This window comes from Chiloscyllium punctatum, chromosome 36 (assembly GCF_047496795.1).
Source record: "Chiloscyllium punctatum isolate Juve2018m chromosome 36, sChiPun1.3, whole genome shotgun sequence".
NCBI classification, from domain to species: domain Eukaryota; kingdom Metazoa; phylum Chordata; class Chondrichthyes; order Orectolobiformes; family Hemiscylliidae; genus Chiloscyllium; species Chiloscyllium punctatum.
Window position 1 is genome coordinate 12760711 of NC_092774.1, and position 25079 is coordinate 12785789.

General features: G+C 49.4%; 2 protein-coding genes across 5 annotated transcripts in view; one reads left to right on the forward strand and one right to left on the reverse strand.

The window, feature by feature from the left end:
• The window catches only part of LOC140460757 (uncharacterized), a 216668-nt gene that overhangs the window by 124004 nt on the left and 67585 nt on the right, over positions 1-25079 (forward strand). The window lies entirely within an intron of this gene.
• Positions 1-25079, reverse strand: part of LOC140460736 (uncharacterized) — a 247628-nt gene that overhangs the window by 91271 nt on the left and 131278 nt on the right. The window contains exons 1-2 of one of the 4 annotated variants that reach the window (XM_072555361.1): positions 6928-6991; positions 2580-5183 (exon numbers count right to left, since the gene is read on the reverse strand). In XM_072555361.1, the coding sequence (XP_072411462.1) occupies positions 3173-4813 (1641 nt within the window). In that variant the 5' untranslated portion in view covers positions 4814-5183; positions 6928-6991 and the 3' untranslated portion in view covers positions 2580-3172. Of the gene's footprint in view, positions 5184-6241; positions 6263-6399; positions 6830-6927; positions 13051-19528; positions 20207-25079 lie in introns of those variants that run through there. The other 3 variants (XM_072555363.1, XM_072555362.1, XM_072555367.1) reach the window with 3 other exon arrangements.

Sequence of the window (25079 nt, forward strand, 5' to 3'; positions counted from 1 at the left end):
TTTTTTTTAATAGGCCTCCGCAGAGTTCCAGGGAGGTGGAAGAGAGGATTAGCAAAAATTATTCTGGGTAGGAGTGAAAGGAACAGGATGGTCATTAGGGGGGACTTTACCTCCCCCAACATTGACAGGAAATGCTTTCACTCTAGTACATCGTATGGATCAGTTTTTGTCCAGTGTGTGCAAGAGGGTTTTCTGACACAGTATGTCGAAGGGCCAACAAGAGGGGAGGTCACACTGGATCTGGTGCTTGGAAATGAATCAGGCCAGATGTTTGATTTAGTGGAAGGTAAGCACTTTGGAGAGAGTGACCATAATTCAGTTAGGTTTCATTTAGCGATGTAAAGGGATAGGAACATGCCACAGGTCAAGAGTTATCGATGGGGCAAGGGCAATTATAATGCAATTAGGCAAGAGTTAGGATGCATAGAATAGGGTAGCAAAATGCAGGGGATGGGGACAATTGAAATGTGGAGCTGGTTTAAGGAACAGATATTGTGTGTCCTTGATAGGTATGTCCCTGTCAGGCAGGGAGGAAGTTATAGGGTAAGGGAAGCGTGGTTTACAATAGAAATTGCGTCTCTTGTTACAAAGAAGGAGACGGCTTATGTGTTGATGAGGCAAGATGGTTCAGATGAGGTGATGGAGAATTATAGATCAGCGAGGAAGGATCTAAAGAGAGAGTTAAGAGCAAAGAGAGGACATGAGCAGTCTTTAACAAATAGAATACAGGAGAAGCCTAAAGCTTTCTATAGGTATGTGAGGAATAAGAGGATGATTAGGGTAGGAATAGGGCCAGTCAAAGACAGAAGTGGGAAGTTGAGTCTGGGCCCTGTGGAGATTGGAGAGGTGTTAATGAATATCTCTCATCGGTCTTCACTCAGGAAAAAGAGAATATTGTAGAGGAGAAGAATGAGGTACGAGATATTAGACTCGAAAGGATCGAGGTTAGTTGCACACAGGTGTTATCAATTCTAGAAGGAGTGAAAGTAGACAAATGCCCTGGGCCGAATGGGATTTATCAGAGGATTCTTTGGGAAGCGAGTGAGGAGATAGAAGAGCCTTTGGCTGTGATATTTGAGTCGTTATTGTCTACAGGTTTAGTACCAGAGTGGAGGATTGCAAATGTTGTGCCCTTGTTCAAGAAGGGCAGCAGAGATGACCCAGGTAATTATAGACCAGTGAGCCTTACATCTGTTGTTGGAAAGCTTTTGGAAAGGAATGTTAGAGATAGGATTTATAATCATCTAGCAAGCAACAATTTGATTTCAGATAATCAACATGGTTTCATCAAGGGCAGATCGTGTCTCACAAAACCTCATTGGGTTTATTGAGAAGGTGACCAAGCATGGAGATGAAGGTAGGGCAGTTGACATGGTGTACATGGACCTCAGTAAAGGTTCCACATGGCAGGCTGTTGGAGAAAATGCAGAGGCATGGGATTGAGGGTGATTTAGCAGTTTGGATTAGAAACTGGCTTTCTGAAAGAAGGCAGGGAGTGGTGGTTTATGGAAAATATTCAGACTGGAGTCCAGTTACTAGTGGTGTGCCACAAGGATCTGTTTTGGGACTATTGCGGTTTGTCATTTTTATAGATGACTTAGATGCAGGCATAGGTGGATGGATTAGTAAATTTGCAGAAAACACTAAAGTGGGGGGAGTACTGGACAGTTTGGAAGAATGTTATAGGTTGCAGGGGGACTTGGATAAACTGCAGAATTGGGCTGAGAGGTGGCAAATGAAGTTCAATGCAGCTAAATGTGAGGTGATTCGCTTTGGGAAGAATAACAGGAAGGCAGTGATCTTGGAGTCCATGTACATAGATCCCTGAAAGTTGCCACCCAGGTGGATAGTGCTGTGAAGAAGGCATACGGTGTGTTAGGTTTCATTCATAGAGGGATTGAGTTCCGGAACCGCAATATCATGCTGCAACTGTACAAAACGCTGGTGCGGCCACACTTGGAATATTGTGTATAGTTCTGGCCCCCATATTTCAGGAAGGATATGGGAAGCATTGGAAAAGGAGCAGAGGAGATTTACCAGGTTGTTGCCTGGTCTGGAGGGAGGGTCTTATGAGGAAAGGCTGAGAGACTTGGGTCTGTTCTCATTGGAAAGAAGGCGGCTAAGAGGGGATTTGATAGAGACATATAAGATGATCAGAGGATTAGATAGGGTAGACAGTGAAAGACTCTTTCCTAGGATGGTGATGTCAGCTTGTACGAGGGGACATAACTACAAATTGAGGGATGATAGATTTAAGACAGATGTCAGAGGCAAGTTCTTTATGCAGAGAGTGGTAAGGGCGTGGAATGCCCTACCTGCTAAGGTAGTCAACTCAGCCACATTAGGGAGATTTAAACAATCCTTAGATAAGCGCGTGGATGATTTTGGGATAGTGTCGGGGGACAAGCTGAGAATAGTTCAAAGGTCGGTGCAACATCGAGGGCTGAAAGGCCTGTTCTGCACTGTACTGTTCTATGTTCCATGTTCTAAACTTAGTGCAGGAGGCTGAAAGAAATGAGCAGCTTTAAAACAAAAACCTCTTGGAGCTCAAAGCTTTCAATGAGAGTCTGAGCCCGGCAGTAAGTTCAGGTAACCTTTATTGCAACTCAACTTTGTTACAGCTTCAGATCCCCCTAGCAAAAAGGCAGAGAAACAGCAGGTGCTTTTTGAACAGCTCAACGTGAAAGTGCACCCCCCTCCCCTCACTGTCTTTACTATTGGTCAGCACCAAGTTGTCCCTTTGTTATTGGATCCTTGGTACATCCGTAACCCGGAGGAAGTATTGCCTCACTCAGCAATTTTAACCCATACCCTGTCTCCAAGTAAGTTTCTCCCCGCTCATTTGCCAGGAAGGGGCAGTGTAGAGTCAACCAGACTGCTGTGGGTCTGGAGTCAGGTGTAGACCAGACCGGGTAAAGGATGCAGCTGGAACGACTGAGTGAATCCTTTCCCCCAATGGTGGTTCCCTTCCCTAACAAGGGAGAGAGGGAATCAGATGGGGGCTTTCTCCCCTGCACCACCCCCTCCCTGAAACGGTCTCATCGTTAGATTCCAAACTCCACATTTCTGACCGAATACCAATTCTGCCGTCTGTCTTGGCGGGATTCAAACCCGGGAGTCCCCGGAACCTGGTTGATAGTCCAATCGATAATGGCACTCGGCCGTCACTCCTTCAATCCCCCTGCGATGGCACGTGAACTCGCTGGTGGGTCAGCAGGTGGGAGGAGTAGGTGAAGGCCTTCCCGCACTGAGAGCAGGTGAACGGCCTCTCCCCCGTGTGGATCCGTTGGTGCCTCAGGAGGGAGGAGGATGTGCTGAAGCCCTTTCCGCATTTGGGGCAGCTGAAGGGCCTCTCTCCCGTGTGGATCCGCCAGTGGGTCAGCAGGTGGGAGGTATACCTGAAGCCCTTCCCGCACTGAGAGCAAGTGAAGGGCCTCTCCCCCGTGTGGACACGCTGGTGCCTCAGCAGGGTGGAGGCCTGGGTAAAGGCCTTCCCACACTCGGGGCAGCTGAAGGGCCTCTCCCCCGTGTGGACACGCTGGTGCCTCAGCAGGGCGGAGGAGCAGGTGAAGCCCTTTCCGCACTGAGAGCAGGTGAACGGTCTCTCCCCCGTGTGGATCTGCTGGTGGGTCAGCAGGGTGGAGGAATTGCTGAAGGCCTTCCCACACTCGGGGCAGCTGAAGGGCCTCTCCCCCGTGTGGACCCGTCGGTGGGTCAGCAGGTGGGAGGAATCGCTGAAGGCCTTCCCGCACTGAGAGCAGGTGAACGGCCTCTCCCCCGTGTGGACCCGCTGGTGCCTCCGCAGGGAGGAGGAATCGCTGAAGGCCTTCCCGCACTTGGGGCAGCTGAAGGGCCTCTCCCCCGTGTGGACACGCTGGTGGCTCCACAGGTGGGACGAATTGCTGAAGGCCTTCCCGCACTCGGGGCAGCTGAAGGGCCTCTCCCCCGTATGGACCCGCTGGTGGGTCAGCAGGTGGGAGGGGCAGGTGAAGCCCTTCCCGCACTGAGAGCAGGTGAACGGTCTCTCCCCGGTGTGGACATGCTGGTGGGCCAACAGGGTAGAGGAATTGCTGAAGGCCTTTCCGCACTCGGGGCAGCTGAAGGGCCTCTCCCCGGTGTGGACACGCTGGTGCCTCAACAGGTGGGAGGAATACCTGAAGCCCTTCCCGCACTGAGAGCAAGTGAAGGGCCTCTCCCCCGTGTGGACCTGCTGGTGGGTCAGCAGGTGGGAGGAGCAGGTGAAGCCCTTCCCGCACTGAGAGCAGGTGAATGGCCTCTCCCCGGTGTGGACACGCCCGTGCCTCAGCAGGGTGGAGGAGTCGCTGAAGGCCTTCCCACACTTGGGGCAGCTGAAGGGCCTTTCCCCCGTGTGGACACGCTGGTGCCTCAGTAGGGTGGAGGCCTGGGTAAAGGCCTTCCCGCACTCTGGGCAGCTGAAGGGCCTCTCCCCTGTGTGGACCCGCTGGTGGGTCAGCAGGGTGGAGGCCTGGGTAAAGGCCTTCAAGCACACTGGGCAGCTGAAGGGCCTCTCCCCCGTGTGGACACGCTGGTGGGTCAGCAGGTGGGAGGATGTGCTGAAGGCCTTCCCACACTCTGGGCAGCTAAAGGGCTTCTCCCCCGTGTGGTCCCGCTGGTGGGCCAACAGGTGGGAGGAATGTCTGAAGGCCTTCCCGCAATCAGTGCAGGGGAATGGCCTCTCCCCGGTGTGACTGCGCCGATGTGTCTCCAGGGCAGATGGGACACGGAAGCCTTTCCCACAGTCGCCACACTTCCACGGTTCCTCCACAGGGCGGGATTCCTCAGGTTTCTCCATAGCCACAGCTTCAGCTGCACACAAACACGTGTAGAGCCCCTCCCTGCCGTGAAGTCCCCTTCCCAGGCCGTATAACTGTTCCAGGCTCCACGCACAGTGCGCTGAAAACGTCCTCAAAGAGGAACCAAAAAGTGTGGTTCCCTCTCACAGAAATCACAGTCAAAAATAGTTGCGGTCCCGATGGATTCAGAGACTGTCAGACATTGACATCAAAGTGAGGACTGCAGACACTGGAGAGTCAGTCAAAAAATGTGGCACTGGAAAAGCACAGCAGGTCAGGCAGCATCCGAGGAACAGGAGAGTCAATGTTTCGGGCATAAGCATTTCATCTGTTGATTTTGAAACTTCAGTCTTCAGATTTTCATATACTCTGCAAAAACAGATTACAAAAGTCATCACTATCAGTGCAGGGTAGAAATTCAGAACAAGCAATTCTACTTTCTGTGGAATAATCTTTTGTTGTTCCACAAAACTGAAAGTACCATCCCACTCTCCTTTCACCTCTGTTCTCACTCCGCTCTAACTAATTCCCCTGAAGGTGCTGATTCAGGATCGTACAGGGGCAGAAAAAGCAAAAACATCAAGACTGACATCTCCACCTGAAAGTTAATATCTTTCACAACACTGGGATCCTGCTGAGAATGAGCAGGTCTGATTTTGGGAAGCAAAAATAAAGTGTCAATTCAGGGTGAACCTGCAATGCAGCTTCTCGAGGAAGGACCAGACACAAAATGGGATCAAAATGAGACATCAAGGCATTAACACCAACACACTTCAGTCAAACTCTTCTGCTTCCAGTCAGGGCAGAACATGCTCTGAAGGTCCAGCCTTCACACCACACTTCTGCTTTCACTGAAGACAATTAGGGTCACACAGCGCAGAAACAGACTCTTTGGCCCAACCTGCCCAGATATCCTAAATTAATCTAGTCACGTTTGCCATCACTTGGCCCCTATATGGGCCGGGTGCTGGCAGCTGGGACTAAATTGGGTTGGCTCTCTTGTCAGCAAGGACGAGTTGGACCGAAGGGTCTGTTTCTGTGCTGTACATCTCTATGAGTGCAGTTGCATTTGCCATCACTTGGCCCTGACCCATCTGAACCCTTCATATTCAGATGCTCATCCAGGAGCCTTTTAACTTGTCATCGTACCAGCACCCAACACTTCCTCTGGCAGCTCACTTCATCACTCAAGCGACTCCACGTTGAAAGCGTCAGGTCTGCTGCAGAACTCCCTTGCTGGAGGGTCCCTTGGAGACACTTCAACTGGACTTCATTGAGTTGGAGAAATGAGTTGAGTTGCTATAAATATGTTTTGCTTATTGTTGATGTCTTTTCGAAATGGATTGAAGTCTACCCTCCTCCTAACACTACTGCTGAGACTGTGGTGAAGATTTTGTTTAAGGAAATAATTCCCCGCTTCAGTATACCTGCGTTCATTAGCTCAGACAATGGACCACACTTTGCATGTAATATTAACGGAGAACTCTGTTCCCAGCTTCGTATTTGTCGGCAACTGCACGGTGCTTATCATCCGCAGGCGGCCGGCCTTGTTGAATGTTTTAACCAGACTCAAGACTAAATTTACCAAATTAATGGCCGAATCTGGCCTCTCCTGGTTATGTTAATCCCTGTGGCCTTATTCCAGATGCGATCCATGTCTGCGGGCAAGACACGACTGTCTCCAGCTGAGAGTCTCTCTGGTCACCCCCTCCGTCCCCTTTGGAACAATTCGCCTCCCTTCTCAGTCCACGTCCACCACATGACCGAAGCAATGTTTGGTTATCTTCTTGCTCTAACTAGTGTTATGTGTGTCTTTCACTCCCAGGAGTGTGTGACCTACAGCGATGTTCCCTCCCTTTCAGCCTCGTCACGGGTAGACCCTGGTTCGTTGGTGCTCGTCAAGAACTGGACTGGCAAAGGTCTCCACCCTCGTTGGGATGGCCCCTTCCAGGTTTTACTTCCCACCTGTTGAATCCTGTAGAAAATTAACTCTTAGTGCTTATCTGCAATGGATTGAAATGAATTGCATTTTGGGACTTTATGATGATATTGAGTATCCATTACTGGTTATTAAATACAAACTCTGTAAAAAGAAATATTGATAAAGCTTTACCTTACTTGCTGCAGGCGAGGCTCCAGCGGAAGAAACAGGCCGCGGGCAGACTTCCGGCTTCGGGATGGCCACGCCCATTGCACCAGGTCTTGGTCCCGCCCCCTCCTCCGCCCAGGGGACACCTTAACCCCGCCCCTTCCGAACGCAGCTCGTAAACCCCGCCCCTTCCGAACGCAGCTCGTAAACCCCGCCCCTTCCGAACGCAGCTCGTAAGCCCCGCCGCTTCGGGACAAAGCCCCGCCTTTGTGAACCAAACCTCTTTCCTCCCCTTGGACCAAACCCCACCCCTTCGCCGCGATCCCCGCGCGCGTCAAAACCACGCCCCCCTCCCTCACGCGCAACCGCCCACAAAGCCGCGCGCCTCCAGCCTATTCCCGCCTGTCAGCGCGCGAACCTCACGATACACGTCCATGAGCACCGCCCACCCGCTAAACCCCGCCCCTTCTGGTAAACCCCGCCCACCCAGGTGTATTTGGAAGCACTCGCTTCTGCAGCGCTGCTCCTTCTGCGGGTGGCTGTGCTGCAGGATCATAAGACACAGAATTAATAGCAAAACATCACAGTGTCATGCAACCGATGCAATATTTGGAACAAACCTGGACCGCTGCTGATTCCTTCATCTTTTAGAAGGGGTTGCAGGTTTCAGTTCATCAATATATAAATTCCAGAACTTTAGATCAGATTCCCTACAGTGTGGAAACAGGCCCTTCGGCCCAACAAGTCCACACCGACCCGCCGAAGAGCAAAACACCCAGCCCCATTCCCCGTCACCGAACAATACGGGGCAATTTAGCGTGTCCAATTCACCCTAACCCACACGTCTTTGGACTGTGGGAGGATATCCGCGGAGATGTGGGGGGGGGGGGGGGGGAGTGGAATTGAACCCGGGGCTCTGGCGCTGTGAGGCAGCAGTGCTAACCGCAAAAAAGCAGGTGACATTTTCTGTTTTTCAGCAGCAGCAGCAATCCAGGAGTGGGGAGTCACTGATTTGAGGTTTTAAATTTGAAGTTGGAGAGCAGAGGTTAATGGGAGAGGAGGGACGACTTATTTGTGTTTCCTTCTGTATAAGTCAGTGGGTACTGCATAACTCAGGGGTATGCACTGGGGCCCAAGTCTCTGGCACAGAGCTTGTCCCTGTTGCACCAGAAGGGAAGGAGGGAAAGGAGGAGAGTGTTAGACATTGGGGACTCGATAGTTAGAGGGTCAGATAGAACTTTTGTTGGGAATTAACAAGACTCGCGGTTAGTGTGTTGCCTCCCAGGTGCCAGGGTGCGTGATGTCTCGGATCGTATCTTTGGAGTCCTGAAGGGAGAGGGTTTCCAACCCCAAGTCATGGTCCATGTAGGTACCAATGACATAGGTAGAAATGTGAGAAACAGAACTCAATCACAAATCAATCAGCCCGAGACAAAGCCTTGGAAACAAGAACAATTTATTACAGTCTTACAAGTACCGGACGCTTCTGCAATTGAGCAGAAATGTGTGCCAAAACAGAGCATGTTCGCTTTCTTATTCAGTTTACAAGTTGCTGAATCACACCTCCCTTTTCCCATCTTATCATAAGCTGATTACCTCACTTATTAGTAATTTTCTTATCTGGCCATCCTGCTGTCCTTGTCTGCATTCTTTGTTCCTTGTTTGTTACAGCTTGTTCTTTTATCCAGTTTCTCTTATCATACTAAAAGCTTTATTGTGAAATGTCCCTGCTGCTTCTTTTTGTGGTCAACTACAACACTTTAAAGTTATTTCCTAGCGTAAAACTATTTTCTTTAAAAGACCCTCTATATTCATTACGTACGCTACATGCTACAAGAATTCCGCTTCCCTTCCCCCCACTTCGCCTCCTCTGCAAAAAACAACATTTCTAATCTCCCACAGCAAGAGGGATCGGGATGTAAGGCAGGATTTCAGGGAGCTCGGGTGGAAGCTGAGGGCTAGAACAAACAGAATGGTTATCTCTGCTTTGTTACCCGTGCCACGTGATAGCAAGGCAAGGAATAGGGAGAGATATCAGCTGAACATGCGGCAGCAAGGATAGTGCAGGAGGGAGGGTTTCAGGTTTTTGGATAATTGGGGCTCATTCTGGGGAAGGTGGGACTTGTACAAACAGGACAGTCTTCACTTGAACCAGAGGGGTACTAATATCCTGGGTGGGAAATTTGCTGGTGCTATTCGGGTGGGTTTAAACTAACTCAGCAGGGGGATGGGAACCAGGGGGTGTAGCTGCAATGCACAGGAGGATGAGAGCAGGAAGGACAGGGACAGGATTTCAGGGTCACAGGAATGTGCTGGCAGACAGCGAAGTGGTTTGAAGTGTGTCTACATCAACGCCAGAGTATCCACAATAAGGTAGGTGAGCTTGCAGCACAGATAGGTACCTGGGACTTGGATGTTGTGGCCATTTTGGAGACATGGATAGAGCAGGGTGAGGAATGGATGTTGCAGGTTCCAGGGTTTTGATCTTTCATTGAGAACAGCCAAGGCTGTAAAAGAGGGAGAGGCGTGGCCTTGTTAGTCAAGGATAGTATAACGGTGGCTGACAGAACTTTTGATGAGGACTCGACTACTGAGGTAATGTGGGCTGAGGTTAGAAACAGTTGAGAAGAGGTCACACTGCTTGGAGTTTTTTTATAGACCTCTGCAGAATTCCAGGGAGGTGGAAGAGAAGATTAGCAAAATTATTCTGGGTAGGAGTGAAAGAAACAGGGTGGTCATTATGGGGGACTTTAACTTCCCCAACATTGACTGTAACTGCTTTCATTCTAGTACATTGTATGGATCAGTTTTTGTCCAGTGTGGGCAAGTGGGTTTTCTGACACAGTATGTTGAAGGGCCAACAAGAGGGGAGTTCACACTGGAGCTTGGTGCTTGGTAATGAACCAGGCCAGATGTTTGATTTAGTGGAAGGTGAACACTTTGGAGAGCGTGACCATAATTCAGTTAGGTTTCATTTAGTGATGTAAAGGGATAGGAACATGCCACAGGTCAAGAGTTATCGATGGGGCAAGGGCAATTATAATGCAATTAGGCAAGACTTAGGATGCATAGAATAGGGTAGCAAAATGCAGGGAATGGAGACAATTGAACTGTGGAGCTGGTTTAAGGAACAGATATTGTGTGTCCTTGATAGGTATGTCCCTGTCAGGCAGGGAGGAAGTGAAAAGGTCAGGGAACCATGGTCTACAATAGAAATTGCGTCTCTTGTTACAAAGAAGGAGGAGGCTTATGTGTTGATGAGGCAAGATGGTTCAGATGAGGCGATGGAGAGTTACAGATCAGCTAGGAAGGATTTAAAGAGAGAGTTAAGAGCAAAGAGAGGACATGAGCAGTCTTTAACACATAAAGGAGAACCCTAAAGCTTTCTATAGGTATGTGAGGAATAAAAGGATGATTAGGGTAGGAATAGGGCCAGTCAAAGACAGAAGTGGGAAGTTGAGTGTGGGCCCTGTGGAGATTGGAGAGGTGTTAATGAATATCTCTCATCGGTCTTCACTCAGGAAAAAGAGAATATTGTAGAGGAGAAGAATGAGGTACGAGATATTAGACTCAAAAGGATCGAGGTTAGTTGCACACAGGTGTTATCAATTCTAGAAGGAGTGAAAGTAGACAAATTTGCAGACGACACTAAAGTTGGTGCAGTACTGGACAGTTTGGAAGAATGTTACAAGTTGCAGGGGGACTTGGATAAACTGCAGAATTGGGCTGAGAGGTGGCAAATGAAGTTCAATGCAGCAAAATGTGAGGTGATTCACTTTGGGAAGAATAACAGGAAGGCAGTGATCTTGGAGTCCATGTACATAGATCCCTGAAATTTGCCACCCTGGTGGATAGTGCTGTGAAGAAGGCATACGGTGTGTTAGGTTTCATTCGTAGAGGGATTGAGTTCCGGAACCGCAATATCATGCTGCAACTATACAAAACGCTGGTGCGGCCACACTTGGAATATTGTGTATAGTTCTGGTCCCCATATTTCAGGAAGGATGTGGGAAGTATTGGAAACGGTGCAGAAGAGATTTACCAGGTTGTTGCCTGGTCTGGAGGGAGGGTCTTATGAGGAAAGGCTGAGAGACTTGGGTCTGTTCTCATTGGAAAGAAGAAGGCTAAGAGGGGATTTGATAGAGACATACAAGGTAATCAGAGGATTAGATAGGGTAGACAGTGAAAGACTCTTTCCTAGCATGGTGACGTCAGCTTGTACGAGGGGACATAACTACAAATTGAGGGATGATAGATTTAAGACAGATATCAGAGGCAAGTTCTTTATGCAGAGAGTGGTAAGGGGGTGGAATGCCCTACCTGCTAAGGTAGTCAACTCAGCCACATTAGGGAGATTTAAACAATCCTTAGATAAGCACATGGTTGATTTTGGGATAGTGTAGGGGAACGAGCTGAGAATAGTTCACAGGTCGGCGCAAAATCGAGGGCAGAAGGGCCTGTTCTGCACTGTACTGTTCTATGTTCCATGTTCTAAACTTAGTGCAGGAGGCTGAAAGAAATGAGCAGCATTAAAACAAAAACCTCTTGGAGCTCAAAGCTTTCAATGAGAGTCTGAGGCCGGTGTTAAGTTCAGGTAACCTTTATTGCAACCCAACTTTGTGACAGCTTCAGATCCCCCCAGCAAAAAGGCAGAGAAACAGCAGGTGCTTTTTGAACAGCTCAAGGTCAAAGTGCACACACCGCACCTCCCCTGTCCCACCCCCCCCTCACTGTCTTTACTATTGGTCAGCACCAAGTTGTCCCTTTGTAATTGGATCCTTGGTACAGCCGTAACACGGAGGAAGTATTGCCTCACTCAGCAATTTTAACCCATACCCTGTCTCCAAGTAAGTGTCTCCCCGCTCATTTGCCAGGAAGGGGCAGTGTAGAGTCAACCAGACTGCTGTGGGTCTGGAGTCACGTGTAGACCAGACCGGGTAAAGGATGCAGCTGGAACGATTGAGTGAATCCTTTCCCCCAATGGTGGTTCCCTTCCCTAACAAGGGAGAGAGGGAAATCAGATGGGGGCTTTCTCCCCCGCACCACCCCCTCCCTGAAACGGTCTCATTGTTAGATTCCGAACTCCACATTTCTGACCGAATACCGATTCTGCCATCTGTCGTGGCAGGATTTGAACCCGGCAGACCCCGGAACCGGGTTGATAGTCCAATCGATAATGGCACTCGGCCGTCACTCCTTCAATCCCCCTGCGATGGCACATGAACTCGCTGGTGCTTCCACAGGTTGCAGGAGTAGGTGAAGCCCTTCCCACACTGAGAGCAGGTGAATGGCCTCTCACCCGTGTGGACCCGCTGGTGGGTCAGCAGGGTGGAGGAATTGCTGAAGGCCTTCCCGCACTCGGGGCAGCTGAAGGGCTTCTCCCCCGTATGGACACGTTGGTGCCTCAGTAGGGTGGAAACCTGGGTAAAGGCCTTCCCACACTCTGGGCAGCTAAAGGGCCTCTCCCCCGTGTGGACCCGCTGGTGGGTCTGGAGGTTGAAGGAGCAGGTGAAGCCCTTCCCACACTGAGAGCAGGTGAATGGCCTCTCCCCCGTGTGGATACGCTGGTGGGTCAGCAGGGAGGAGACGTGGGTAAAGGCCTTCCCACACTGAGAGCAGCTGAAGGGTCTCTCCCCCGTGTGGACATGTTGGTGCCTCAACAGGGCGGAGGAATTACTGAAGCCCTTTCCACACAGAGCAGGTGAATGGCCTCTCCCCATTGTGGACACGCTGGTGGCTCCGCAGGGTGGAGGAATCGCTGAAGGCCTTCCCACACTCAGGACAGCTGAAGGGCCTCTCCCCCGTGTGGACACGCTGGTGCCTCAGTAGGGTGGAGACCTGGGTAAAGGCCTTCCCGCACTCTGGGCAGCTGAATGGCCTCTCCCTCGTGTGGACCCGCTGGTGGGTCAGCAGGGTGGAGGAATTACTGAAGGCCTTCCCACACTCGGGGCAGCTGAATGGCCTCTCCCCCGTGTGGACCCGCTGGTGGGTCAGCAGGGTGGAGGAATTACTGAAGGCCTTCCCACACTCGGGGCAGCTGAAGGGCCTCTCCCCTGTGTGGACACGCTGGTGCCTCAGCAGGGTGGAGACCTGGGTAAAGGCCTTCCCGCACTCTGGGCAGCTGAAGGGCTTTTCCCCCGTTTGGTCCTGCTGGAGGGTCAACAGGTGGGAGGAATGTCTGAAGGCCTTCCCGCAGTCGGTGCAGGGGAATGGCCTCTGCCCGGTGTAACTGCGTCGATGAGTCTCCAGGGTAGGCGGGACAAGGAAGCCTTTCCCACAGTCACCACACTTCCACGGTTCCTCCACAGGGCGGGATTCCTCAGGTTTCTCCATGGCCACAGCTTCAGCTGCACACAAACACGTGTAGAGCCCCTCCCTGCCGTGAAGTCCCCTTCCCAGGCCGTATAACTGTTCCAGGCTCCACGCACAGTGCGCTGCAACAGTGGGATCTCTCGTCCAGTCCCACTGATGCTGAAAACGTCCTCAAACAGGAACCAAAAAGTGTAGATCCCTCTCACAGAAATCACAGTCAAAAATCGTTGTGGTCCCGATGGATTCAGAGACTGTCAGACATTGACGTCAAAGTGAGGACTGCAGACACTAGAGAGTCAGTCAAAAAATGTGGCGCTGGAAAAGCACAGCGGGTCAGGCAGCATCCGAGGAACAGGAGAGTCAATGTTTCGGGAATAAGCCCTTCATCCGTTGATTTTGAAACTTCAGTCTTCAGATTTTCATATACTCTGCAAAAAGAGATTACAAAAGTCATCACTATCAGTGTAGGGTAGAAATTCAGAACAAGCAATTCTACTTTCTGTGGAATAATCTTTTGTTGTTCCACAAAACTGAAAGTACCATCCCACTCTCCCTTCCCCTCTGTTCTCACTGCGCTGTAACTAATTCCCCTGAAGGTGCTGATTCAGGATCTTACAGGGGCAGAAAAAGCAAAAACATCAAGACTGACATCTCTCTGAATTTTGGATACCTCCACCTGAAAGTTAATATCTTTCACAACACTGGGATCCTGCTGAGAATAAGCAGGTCTGATTTTGGGAAAAGGAGTGTCAATTCAGGGTGAACCTGCAATGCAGCTTCTTGAAGAAGAACTAGACACAAAATGGTTAACGTCTCCGGTAAAGGGGGCAGCAAAGTGAGACATCAAGGTATTAACACCGACATTAGAGAGAAACTGAACGTAAAGATGTGGCAAATGTTTGTGGAAAGCCAGAGTCACAGATATACAGCACAGAAACAGACACTTGGATCAAACTCTTCGGTGCTGACCAGATATCCGAAATTAATCTAGTCCCATTTGCCAGCACTTGGCCCATATCCCTCTGAGCCCTTCCTATTCATATCCCCAACCAGATGACTTTTAAAATACTGCAATTGTACCAGCCTGAGCCACTTCCTCTGGCAGCTCATTCCATACATGCACCATCCTCTGCGTGAAAACAATACCCCTTTAGGTCGCTTAAATCACCACCGCCCCCACCCCCGGTCCTTACCCTTAACTCCCACATCCCAAGGAAAAGACCTTGTCTAATTACCCTCTCCCCCCCACCTCTTCATTTTATAAAAGTCTTTCAGGTCACCCCCCCCATCTATCCGTCTCTCCTCACCTTGAGTTTGCAGAGTCTGTTCCCTCCCTGGATTCACTCCAGTTGCTCCAAGTGAACAGATTCCCCCCTCCCTCCCTGGATGAAGAGATCCCCATAGGGAAGGGAGTTACACTCTGAAACTGACATGGCCACTTCCGCGTTGTGACGTCACCAATGGAGCGAGCGGGGGCCCGCCACATTGCGCCTGCTCCGGACGGCGGCCGTCTGGTCCGCAGTGCGCCTGCGCAGTCTCCAAACCCATCTTCCCTTTGGAGAAGCTTCATAGTGTGGAAGCAGGCCACTCGGCCCGGGGAGTCCACACTGACCCTCCGAAGGGTAACCCACCCACACCCATTCCCCAACCCCTATTGCTCTGCATTTAACCCTTACTAATGCACCTAACCTGCACATCCTATGGCTAGTCCACCCTAACCTAGACAGACGCCAGCCAGCCATCCTAAATTAATCCTAAATTCCATTTGCCAGCATTTGGCCCATATCCCTCTAAACCCTTGCTATTCATATACCCAGATGCCTTTTATATTGTGTCATTATGGCAGGCTCCACCATTTCCTCTGGCAGCACATTCCATACATCCGCCACCCTCTGCGTGAAAAAGTTTCTGCTCACTTCCCTTTCCCCATTCACCTTAAACCTATGTTCTTCTAGTTCTGGACTCCCCTACCCTGGGGAAAAGACCTTGTCCTGATCCATGCCCCTTCTGTACTTTTATAAGGTCACCCCTCAGCCTCTGATGCTCCCTGGCCTATCAGCCTCTCCCTGTACCTCAAAACATTCCAACTCTGCCAACAAGCCTTATAAAAGTTTTCCCACCCTTTCAAAGTTTCACAACATCTTTCCTATTGCAGGGAGACCAGAACTGAATGCAGGATTCCAAAAGTGGCCTAACCACATGTCCTGCACAGCCGCAACAGGACTTCCCAAATCCTGTACTCAATGCTCTGACCAATAAAGGAAAGCATACCAAGGTCTCTTTGTTCTGCAACACTCCCCTTAACTGTGTCAATCCTGCCTGGATTGCTTGACCAAAATGCAAACCTCACATTTCTCTGAATTAAACTCCACCTGCCACTCTTAGGCCGATCAGCCCATCCGATCAATTCTGATTTATATCTCTTTCCTCCCTTATTCCAGAGAAGCTGAAAATCTCCACCCCACACACTCTCCCTCCATTCTCAGTTTGCTGACCCTAATCCCTGCTGTACCTCATCCTGAAGGGTCTGGTTCATGCTGATTAATAGGCCCACACTCACTGGGGGGGGGGGGGATCTAATTGAAACATACATAATACTGAATGACCTGGACATTGGGAAGATGTTTCAATTGGTAAGACAGACTAGGAACAGAGGACCTTTTGGAATGGAGAAAAGGAAAAACTTCAGCCGGAGAGTGGTGAATCTATGGAATTCCTTGACACAGGAGGCTGTGGAGGCCAGGTCACTGAGGATATTTAAAACGGAGATAGATGGGTTCTTGAGTATCAAGGGGAATCGAGAGGTATTGGGAGAAAGCAGGTGAATGGGGTTGACAAACTGATCAGCCACAACTGAAATGGTATGGGCAGACCTGATGTGGTGAATGGCCAAAATGTCTGCTCCTGTCTTATGGTCTCTTACTGTCCTGGACATAGTGAGAGAGTTGGGAGCAGTAGGTCAGTTGGTCTTTCGAGCCTGCACCAGCTTTGAACAGATCATAACTGGATATTAATCTACCTACATCTCGGTGGATAGGCTGGAATGTTTTCAATGGAACACAGGAGGTTGAGATGCGACATTATAGAGAATTATAAAGTCATGAGGGGCATAGATGAGGTGAATGGCAGGTGTCGTTTCAAGATTAGGAGCAAATTTTTAAGGTGAGAGGAGAAAGATTTTTAAAAAGATATGAGGAGCACCTTTTTCCTTTGAAAGAGTGGTTTGTGTGTGGAATGAATGTCCAGAGGAAATGGTGGATGCAGGTGCAGTAACAATGTTTAAAAGATGTTTGGATAAGGACATGAATAGGAAAGGTTCAGGGGGATATGGGCCAAACACAGGCAGGTGGAATGAGTTTAGTTTGTGAACATAGTCAGTATGGACTAGTTGGGCTGAAGGGTCTGTTTCTGTGCTGTCCGACTCTGTAACTGTTCTATACTGGTCTTGAAACCATTTTCTTGCCCTCCCCCAGAAACATCCACCTCTTTGTTGTTCAAAAATCAGATAAGTTCAGCCTTGAATATATTCAAAGCCCCCCCCCCCCCGAACTGCAGGAAGGCATCCCCACTTCTGAACTCAATTCCTCTTGCTAATGATAACACTTGCCTTGCTGATTGCTTACTGCACCTGTCTGACAACAGGCAGTGACTGGTGTAGGAGGACGCTGAGGCCCCTTTGTACATCCACACGGCATTCCTGATGAAGGGCTCGGGCCCGAAACGTCGACTCTCCTGCTCCTTGGAAGCTGCCTGACTTGCTGTGCTTTTCCAGTGCCACACTTTTTGACTCTGATCTTCAACACCTGCAGTCCTCACCTCCCCCCCCCACCCACCCCCATCCCAATATATCACCATTTAAACAATGCACTTCCTTTCTGCTGTTTTTTCCCCCCACAGCAAAGGCTATAACTTCACACCGTGGGACTGTTTTTGCCAATTGAGACACAGACCTGGATCAACATTTCCTGAGTCTGCTCCTCCCTGGATTCACTGCCTTTACACATTCAGTTGCTGCGAGTCAAGAATTGAAGCCCACAATGAAATAAAGAAAAGAGGGTGAGAAAAGAGAGTCCCGTACTCACAATGTTAAACAGAGGAAGGAAGTTGCAGTCTGGAGTGAAGCTCAATCTTCATTCAGAGACAGAGGAGCAGCAGCAGCATCAGAAGCTCAAAGGACAACTTCCGCATTCAGACAATAGTGGACGTTCTCATTGGCAGGAGGACTACCCTACTTCCGGTCCTCCAAGGCTTCCGCCGTTCTTGCTGACACCGAGGAGCATGCGCTGTACACTCTGTGGCAATGCTGCAATTACTGACAAATTTAAGTGTCCAAATGCCAATAGGAGAAAAAGAGACGGTAGAGCCAATATTTATTTTTCCCCATGACTCGACCTAACCAAACATGCTCCTCACTATTTTTGCCAGTCACTTTGCCTACACCCCTGATGATTTTACAAATCTCAATAAGGTCACCCCTCAACCTCCTCCACTCCAGTGAATGAAGTCTCAGCCTCTCCTTATAACTCAAACCCTTCAGACCTGGCAACATCCTGGTAAATCTTTACCGAATCTTCTCTAATCGTAATCTTCCTATAACAGGGCGACCAGAACTGTACTCAGTGTTCTAAAAGTGGCCTCACCAACATCCTGTACAATTTCAAAATTATGTCCCAACTCCAACATTCAATGGTGTGAACAATGAAGGCAAGTGGGCTAAACAACTCTTAACCACTCTGTCTACCGGTGATGCAACTTTCAAAGAACTATGTACCTGAACCACACCCCCATGTCTCTGTTCTATAACATAACCCAGGGCCCTGCCACTAACTGCGACAAGTCCTCCCCCTTTTTTTTAAGCAAAATGCAATTCCTCACTTTCATCTAAACTTCTCTTGTGCACATGCTCTCTCTCGGACACAGACACACACCACCCAACACTCTCACAGGCTTATACTCCATCACACTCATACATGACCAAGCAGGCACACAGGCAAACATATACTCTGAGGCAAACTCTCACACACAGTCACATGCACAGACACACACAGGTCTATGGGGTAAGTTTGCATTTGCAGATACATTCAATTTTGATCCAAAAAGCACACAGTCTGTAGGCAGCCAATCCATGTAATATTTTATAAATTCCTACTTTGGAAATGGAACCAGTCTGATTCAAGATTGGGATACTGACAGAGTCAAACCTCACAGCCTTCATATACTGAGCTGAGATGTCACTGATTTCTATAAAACCTTAAGTCATCTCAAGAATGTGACTCAAAAGTACTTCCAAGCTTTACATATTAATGAACCAAAACCCGCAACCCATTCTAGAAGATGAAAGACTAAACCAGAATCTTGATTTGCTCAATATATCCTATCAGTAGTATAACACTGTGATCGGTTGCTATATGTTCCTGCTCCATAGCTACCCGATGAAGGAGCAGCAGTCCGAAAGCTAGTGCTTCCAAAGAAATCTGTTGGATGATAACCTGGTGCTGTGAGATTTTTTCACTTTATCCACTCCAGTCCAACACCGGCCCTTCCACATCGTTTCCAGTGAACACAGCCCACAGCTCCTGGTGCTGCCAGGAAACCTTACAATGCCGATGACATGGCGCACACTCTGCACTCCTGAAAAAATTCTCACGATACTGGCTGCTCATTCACTGCTCCACCTGATACACGACATTGGAAACTTAGTGCAGGAGGCTGAAAGAAATGAGCAGCTTTAAAACAAAAACCTCTTGGAGCTCAAGGCCTTCAATGAGAGTCTGAGCCCGGCGGTAAGCTCAGGTAACCTTTATTGTGACCCAACTTTGTTACAGCTTCAGATTCTCCCCAGCAAACAGACAGAGAAAACATAGCAGATTTTTAAAAAAACACCTCAAGATCAAAGTGCACACAGACATCCCCCCCTTTAATATTGGTCAGCACGGAGTTGTCTCTTTGTAATTGGATCCTCGGTCCAACCATAACCCGGAGGAAGTGTTGCCTCACTCAGCAATTTCAACCCATACCCTGTATCCAAGTAAGTTCCTCCTCACCCATTTGCTGTGGGTCTGGAGTCACGTACAGGCCAGACCGGGTAAAGGATGCAGCTGGGACGACTGAGTGAATCAAATGGGGGTTTCTTCACCCCCACACCCCTAAAATGGTTTCACCGTTAGATTCTGAACTCCAGATTTCTGACCAAATTCCAATTCCCCCATCTGTCACGGTGGGAAGTGAAGCCGGGAGTCCCTGGAACTGGGTTGATAGTCCAATCGATAATGGCACTCGGCCGTCACTCCTTCAATTTCCCCTGCGATGGTACGTGAACGCGCTGGTGGCTCCAGAGGTGGGAGGAGCGGGTGAAGCCCTTCCCACATTCGGGGCAGCTGAAGGGCCTCTCCCCCGTGTGGATCCGCCGGTGGGTCAGCAGGTTGGAGGCCCGGGCAAAGCTTTTCCCACACTCGGGGCAGCTGAAGGGCCTCTCCCCCGTGTGGACTCGCCGGTGCTTCACCAGGGCAGAGGAATCGCTGAAGGCCTTCCCGCACTCGGGGCAGCTGAAGGGCCTCTCCCCCGTGTGGACCCGCTGGTGCTTCTGCAGGTCGGAGGAATCGCTGAAGCCCTTCCCGCACTCGGGGCAACTGAAGGGCCTCTCCCCGGTGTGGACGCGCTGATGCTTCAGCAGGTCCGAGGAATAGCTGAAGGCCTTGCCACATTCAGGGCAGGTGAAGGGCTTCTCCCCCGTGTGGACCCGCTGGTGCGTACGCAAGTTGCCCACCTGACTGAATCCCTTCCCGCACTCGGGGCAGGAGAAGGGCCTCTCCCCAGTGTGGATCCGCTGGTGGGTCACCAGGATAGACGCCTGTGTAAAGGTCTTCCCACACTCAGGGCAGCTGAAGGGCCTCTCCCCCGTGTGGACCCGCCGGTGCTTCAGCAGGATGGAGGAATTGCTAAAGATCTTCCCGCACTCGGTGCAGGGGAAGGGCCTCTCCCCCGTGTGGACCTGCTGGTGGGCCTGTAGGGCGGAGGAGTTGCTGAAGGCCTTCCCGCAGTCGGTGCAGGAGAACGGCCTCTCCCCGGTGTGACTGCGCCGATGAATCTCCAGGGCAGACGGAGCACGGAAGCCTTTCCCACAGTCACCACACTTCCACGGTTTCTCCACGGGGCGGGATTCCTCGGGTTTCTCCATGGCCGATGCTTCAGCCGCGCACAAACACGTGTAGACGCTCTCCACGTCGTGAATTCCCCTTCCCAGGCCGTATAACTGTTTCAGGCTCCACACTCAATGTGCTGCAACAGTGGGGTCTCTCATCCAGTCCCACTGATGCTGAAAATGTACCCAAACAGGAATCATAACACTTTCCTCCTTCTCACAGACTCAGTTGAAAACCGTTGCGGTCCCGATGGATTGAGTGACTGTCAGACATTGACGTCAAAGTGAGGACTGCAGACGCTGGAGAGTCAGAGTCGAAATGTGTGGCGCTGGAAAAGCACAGCAGGTCAGGCAGCATCCGAGGAGCAGAAGAGTCAATGTTTCGGGCATAAGCCCTTCATCCGTTGATCTTGAAATTTCCGTCTTCAGATCCTCAAATACTCTGTAAAGAGAGATGACAAAGGTCATCACTGTCAGGGCAGAGTAGAAATTCTGAACAAGGAATTCTACTTTCTACGGAATCCTTTCTTTTTATTCCACAAAACTGAAAGCACCATCTCACTCCCCTCTAACTAATTCTCCCGAAGAATCTGCCAGGGGCTGAAAAGCAAAAACATCAAGACTGACATCTCTCTGAATTTTGGATACCTCCACCTGGAAGTGAATAGCTTTCACGACACTGGGATCCTGCTGAGAGTGAGCAGGTCTGATTTTGGGAAGCAAAAAAAAAAAAGTGCCAATTCAGGGTGAACCTGCAATGCAGCTTCTTGAGGAAGGACCAGACACAAAATGGTTAACCAACCCAGGAAGGTGGGAGCAAAATGAGACAGAGGCATTAACACCAACACCAGAGAAAACCTGAACATACAAACGTGGCAAACATCATTGGAAAGCCAGAGTCCTAGAGACATACAGCACAGAAACACCCTTTGGTCCAACATGCTTGCACCAAACAGTACAAAGAGATCTGGGTGTTCTCGTACACCAGCCAATGAAGGTAAGGATGCAGGTACAGCAGGTAGTGAAGAAGGCTAATAGCATGCTGGCCTTCATAACAAGAGGGATTGAGTATAGAAGCAAAGACGTCCTTCTGCAGCTGTACAGGGCCCTGGTGAGACCACACCTGGAATATTGTGTGCAGTTCTGGTCTCCAAATTTGAGGAAAGACATTCTGGCTATTAAGGGAGTGCAGTGTAGGTTCACAAGGTCAATTCCTGGAATGGCAGGACTACCTTATGCTGAAAGACTGGAGCGACTGGGCTTGTATACCCTTAAGTTTAGAAGACTGAGAGGGGATCGGATTGAGACATAAGATTATTAAAGGATTGGACACTCGGGAGGCAGGAAACATGCTTCTGCTGATGGGTGAGTCCTGAACCAGAGGACAGAGCTTAAAAATACAGAGTAGACCATTTAGGACAGAGATGAGGAGAAACCTCTTCACCCAGAGTGTGGTGGCTGTGTGGAATGCTATGCACCAGAGGGCAGTGGAGGCCCAGTCTCTGGATTCATTTAAGAAAGAGTTGGATAGAACTCTCAAGGACAGTGGAATCAAGGGTTATGGAGATAAGGCAGGAACAGGATACTGATTAAGGATGATCATCCATGATCATATTGAATGGTGGTGCAGACTCGAAGGGCAGAATGGCCTACTCCTGCACCTATTGTCTATATTCCAAATCAATCAAATCCTATTTGCCAGCATTAGCCCATATTCCTTTAAACCCTTCCTATTCATATACCCATTCAGATGCCTTTTTAAATGTTGTAATTGTACCGGCCTCCACCATTTCCTCTGGAAGCTCATTCCTTACACGTTCCATCCTCTGGGTGAATACATTGCCCTATTGGTCAGTTTTACACCTGCCACTCTCCCCCCACCCTGAACCAATTATCCACCCATTCTGGACTCCCCCACCCCAGGGAAAAGACCTTACTTATTTACCCTCTCCATGCTCTTCATGATTTTATAAACCTCTATAAGGTCACACTTCAGTCTCCGATGCTCCGGGAAAAACAGCCCCAGCCTGTTCAGCCTCTTTCTATAGCACAAATCCTCCAACCCCGGCAAATCTTTCCTGAACCCTTTCATGTTTACAACATCCTTCCAATAGGAGGGAGACACAATATTGTAGAAGTGGCTGTGGTTCTGTTGGACAATGGCAATTTAATTCCAAAGTGTGTTATTCCTTCATGAGAAGGGAATAATCGGCAATGTAGTTGTGAAAGGCCCCTTGCAGAAGAGTGAAGAACTGAGTAAGAGAACATTCCATTAAGATGAAGAGAAACAGAGTTGATTCAGGAGACTGGGGACTTAAATCTAAAGCAATGGCAGAAACAAGAACAGGCTGCAACAAATGAGGGAACATTATTGAAAGAAATGACAAACATTTAAATAGCACCAGAAGGAACAGTTGTTCCATCCTGTCTGACAAAACAAAACACAAAAGGTAGCCTAGCCACAGCTAACAAGGGACATTAAGGATCACACTGGATCCAAAGAAGTGGCGTACAAATTGGCTAAAACTAAAGCAGCAGATCTGAAGACTGGGAGCAGTTCAGGTTTCAACAAAAGGATTGATGAAAAGGGGACATGGGGTATGTGAAGAGGCAAAAAAAGCATTAGTGAAAACAATTACACTTAGAAACAGGCAAAGGTCTCATGTGGAACAAAGAGATGGCAGACCAATTCACTACATCCGTTGCTTTGATCCTCACAAAGGAGGACACAAGTAACATCCCCAAGATACTGGGGAACACATGGTCCATTGAGAGCAGAACTGAAGGAAATGAGCAGTTGTGTAGAAATGGTGTTGGGGAAATTGATGGGATTAAAAGTTTACAAATCCCCAGCACCTGGTGATCCAAACCCCAGGCTATGGCCCAAGTCATCCAGATGTCAAATCTTGAGCTGACCTTAGCAGGACTTATACACGTAATGGTAAGGTCCCAGGGAGTGTTGCTGAACAAAGTGACCTTGGAGTTCAGGTGCTTAGCTCCTTGAAAGTGGAGTTGCAAGTAGATAGGATAGTGAGGGTGTTTGGTATGCTTTCCTTTATTAGTCGGAATATTAATTAACGGAGTTAGGACGTCATGTTGTGGCTGTACAGGACATTGGTTAGGCCACTTTTGGAATATTGCATGCAATTCTGGTCTTCTTCCTATCAGAAGGATGTTGTGAAACTTGAAAGGGTTCAGAAAAGGTTTACAAAAATGTTGCCAGGGTTGGAGGATTTGAGCTATAGAGAGAAGTTGAATAGGCTGGGGCTGTTTTCTCTGAAGCGTTGGAGGATGACCTTATAGAGGTTTATAAAATCATAAGGGGCATGGATAGGATAAATAGACAAAGTCTTTTCCCTGGGGTGGGGGACGTCCAGAACTAAAGGGCATAGGCTTAGGGTGAGAGGGGAAAGATATAAAAGAGACCCAAGGGACAACCTTTTCACTCAGAGGATGGTGCGTGTGTGGAATGAGCTGCCAGAGGAAGTGGTAGAGGCTAGTACAATTGCAACATGTAAAAGGCATCTGGATGGGTATATGAATAGGCAGGGTTCAGAGGGATATGGGCTAGTTGCTGGCAAGTGGATTTAAATTAGGTTGGGATATCTGGTCAGCATGGATGAGTTGGACTGAAGGGTCTGTTTCCATGCTATGATGTTTGTCTTGAGTTTCCCATCTGAAACTTGCGTCATCCTGTAAAAGAAATGTACAAAAGACATCACTGTGAGCACAAGATTAGGGCGTCACGGTGGCACAGTGGTGAGCACTGCTGCCTCACAGCGCCAGAGACCCGGGATCAATTCCCCGACTGACTGTGTGGAGTTTGCATGTTCTCCCCGTGTCTGCGTAGGTTTCCTCCGGGTGCTCCGGTTTCCTCCCACAGTCCAAAGATGTGCAGGCCAGGTGAATTGGTCATGCTAAATTGCCCGTAGTGTTAGGTAAGGGGTAGATGTAGATGTAGATGTAGGGGTATGGGTGGGTTACGCTTCGGCGGGGCGGTGTGGACTTGTCGGGCCGAAGGTCCTGTTTCCACACTGTAAGTAATCTAATCTAATATAAAAAAAAGATTAAAAAAACAACTGAGGGGACAGTTCGACTTCCTACAGAACACTTTTCCTATCTGCTCACTGAATGTATTAAATTTGAATCCTACACATGATCCCTCCCCCTGCATTGAAGTTCAAATCCATCCTCATGTCTTTCCTCCACTCCTGGTGTTCGCCCTTTTCTCTTGTCTACAAACTGTAACTAACATCAACATGTCAATGCTCTCCTGGTCACTGCCACCTTGGAAGGACCCACATTCTGTTCCAGTGCCACAGATTATCACATTAATTCACCTCAAATTCACAGCCCATCTAAGTGTTTTTTTTTCTCCCCTGGACCTCTCTCTCCCACTTCCTTTTCCTGTTTTAAGGGCACACACAGACCAAGCTCAGGGCCAGGTCTCCCAGAGTGAAATCAGGAAATTCTAGTTGACACAAAGGCTGCCCCCGAGGTTGGAATCCTCTCCCGGAAATGACAGCGGACGATGCCTTCACCAAGATGGCCGCCCGCGACGCCGGCCCAAAGACAACCTCCGCCTGACTTTCACAAAGATGGCCGCCCGGCGCTCCAGTCCCGGAGGCAACTTCCGCCTGACCTTCACAATGATGGCCGTAGGGTGCTCCAGGCCCGAAAGCAACTTCCGCCTGACCTTCACAAAGATGGCCGCCGGTTGCAA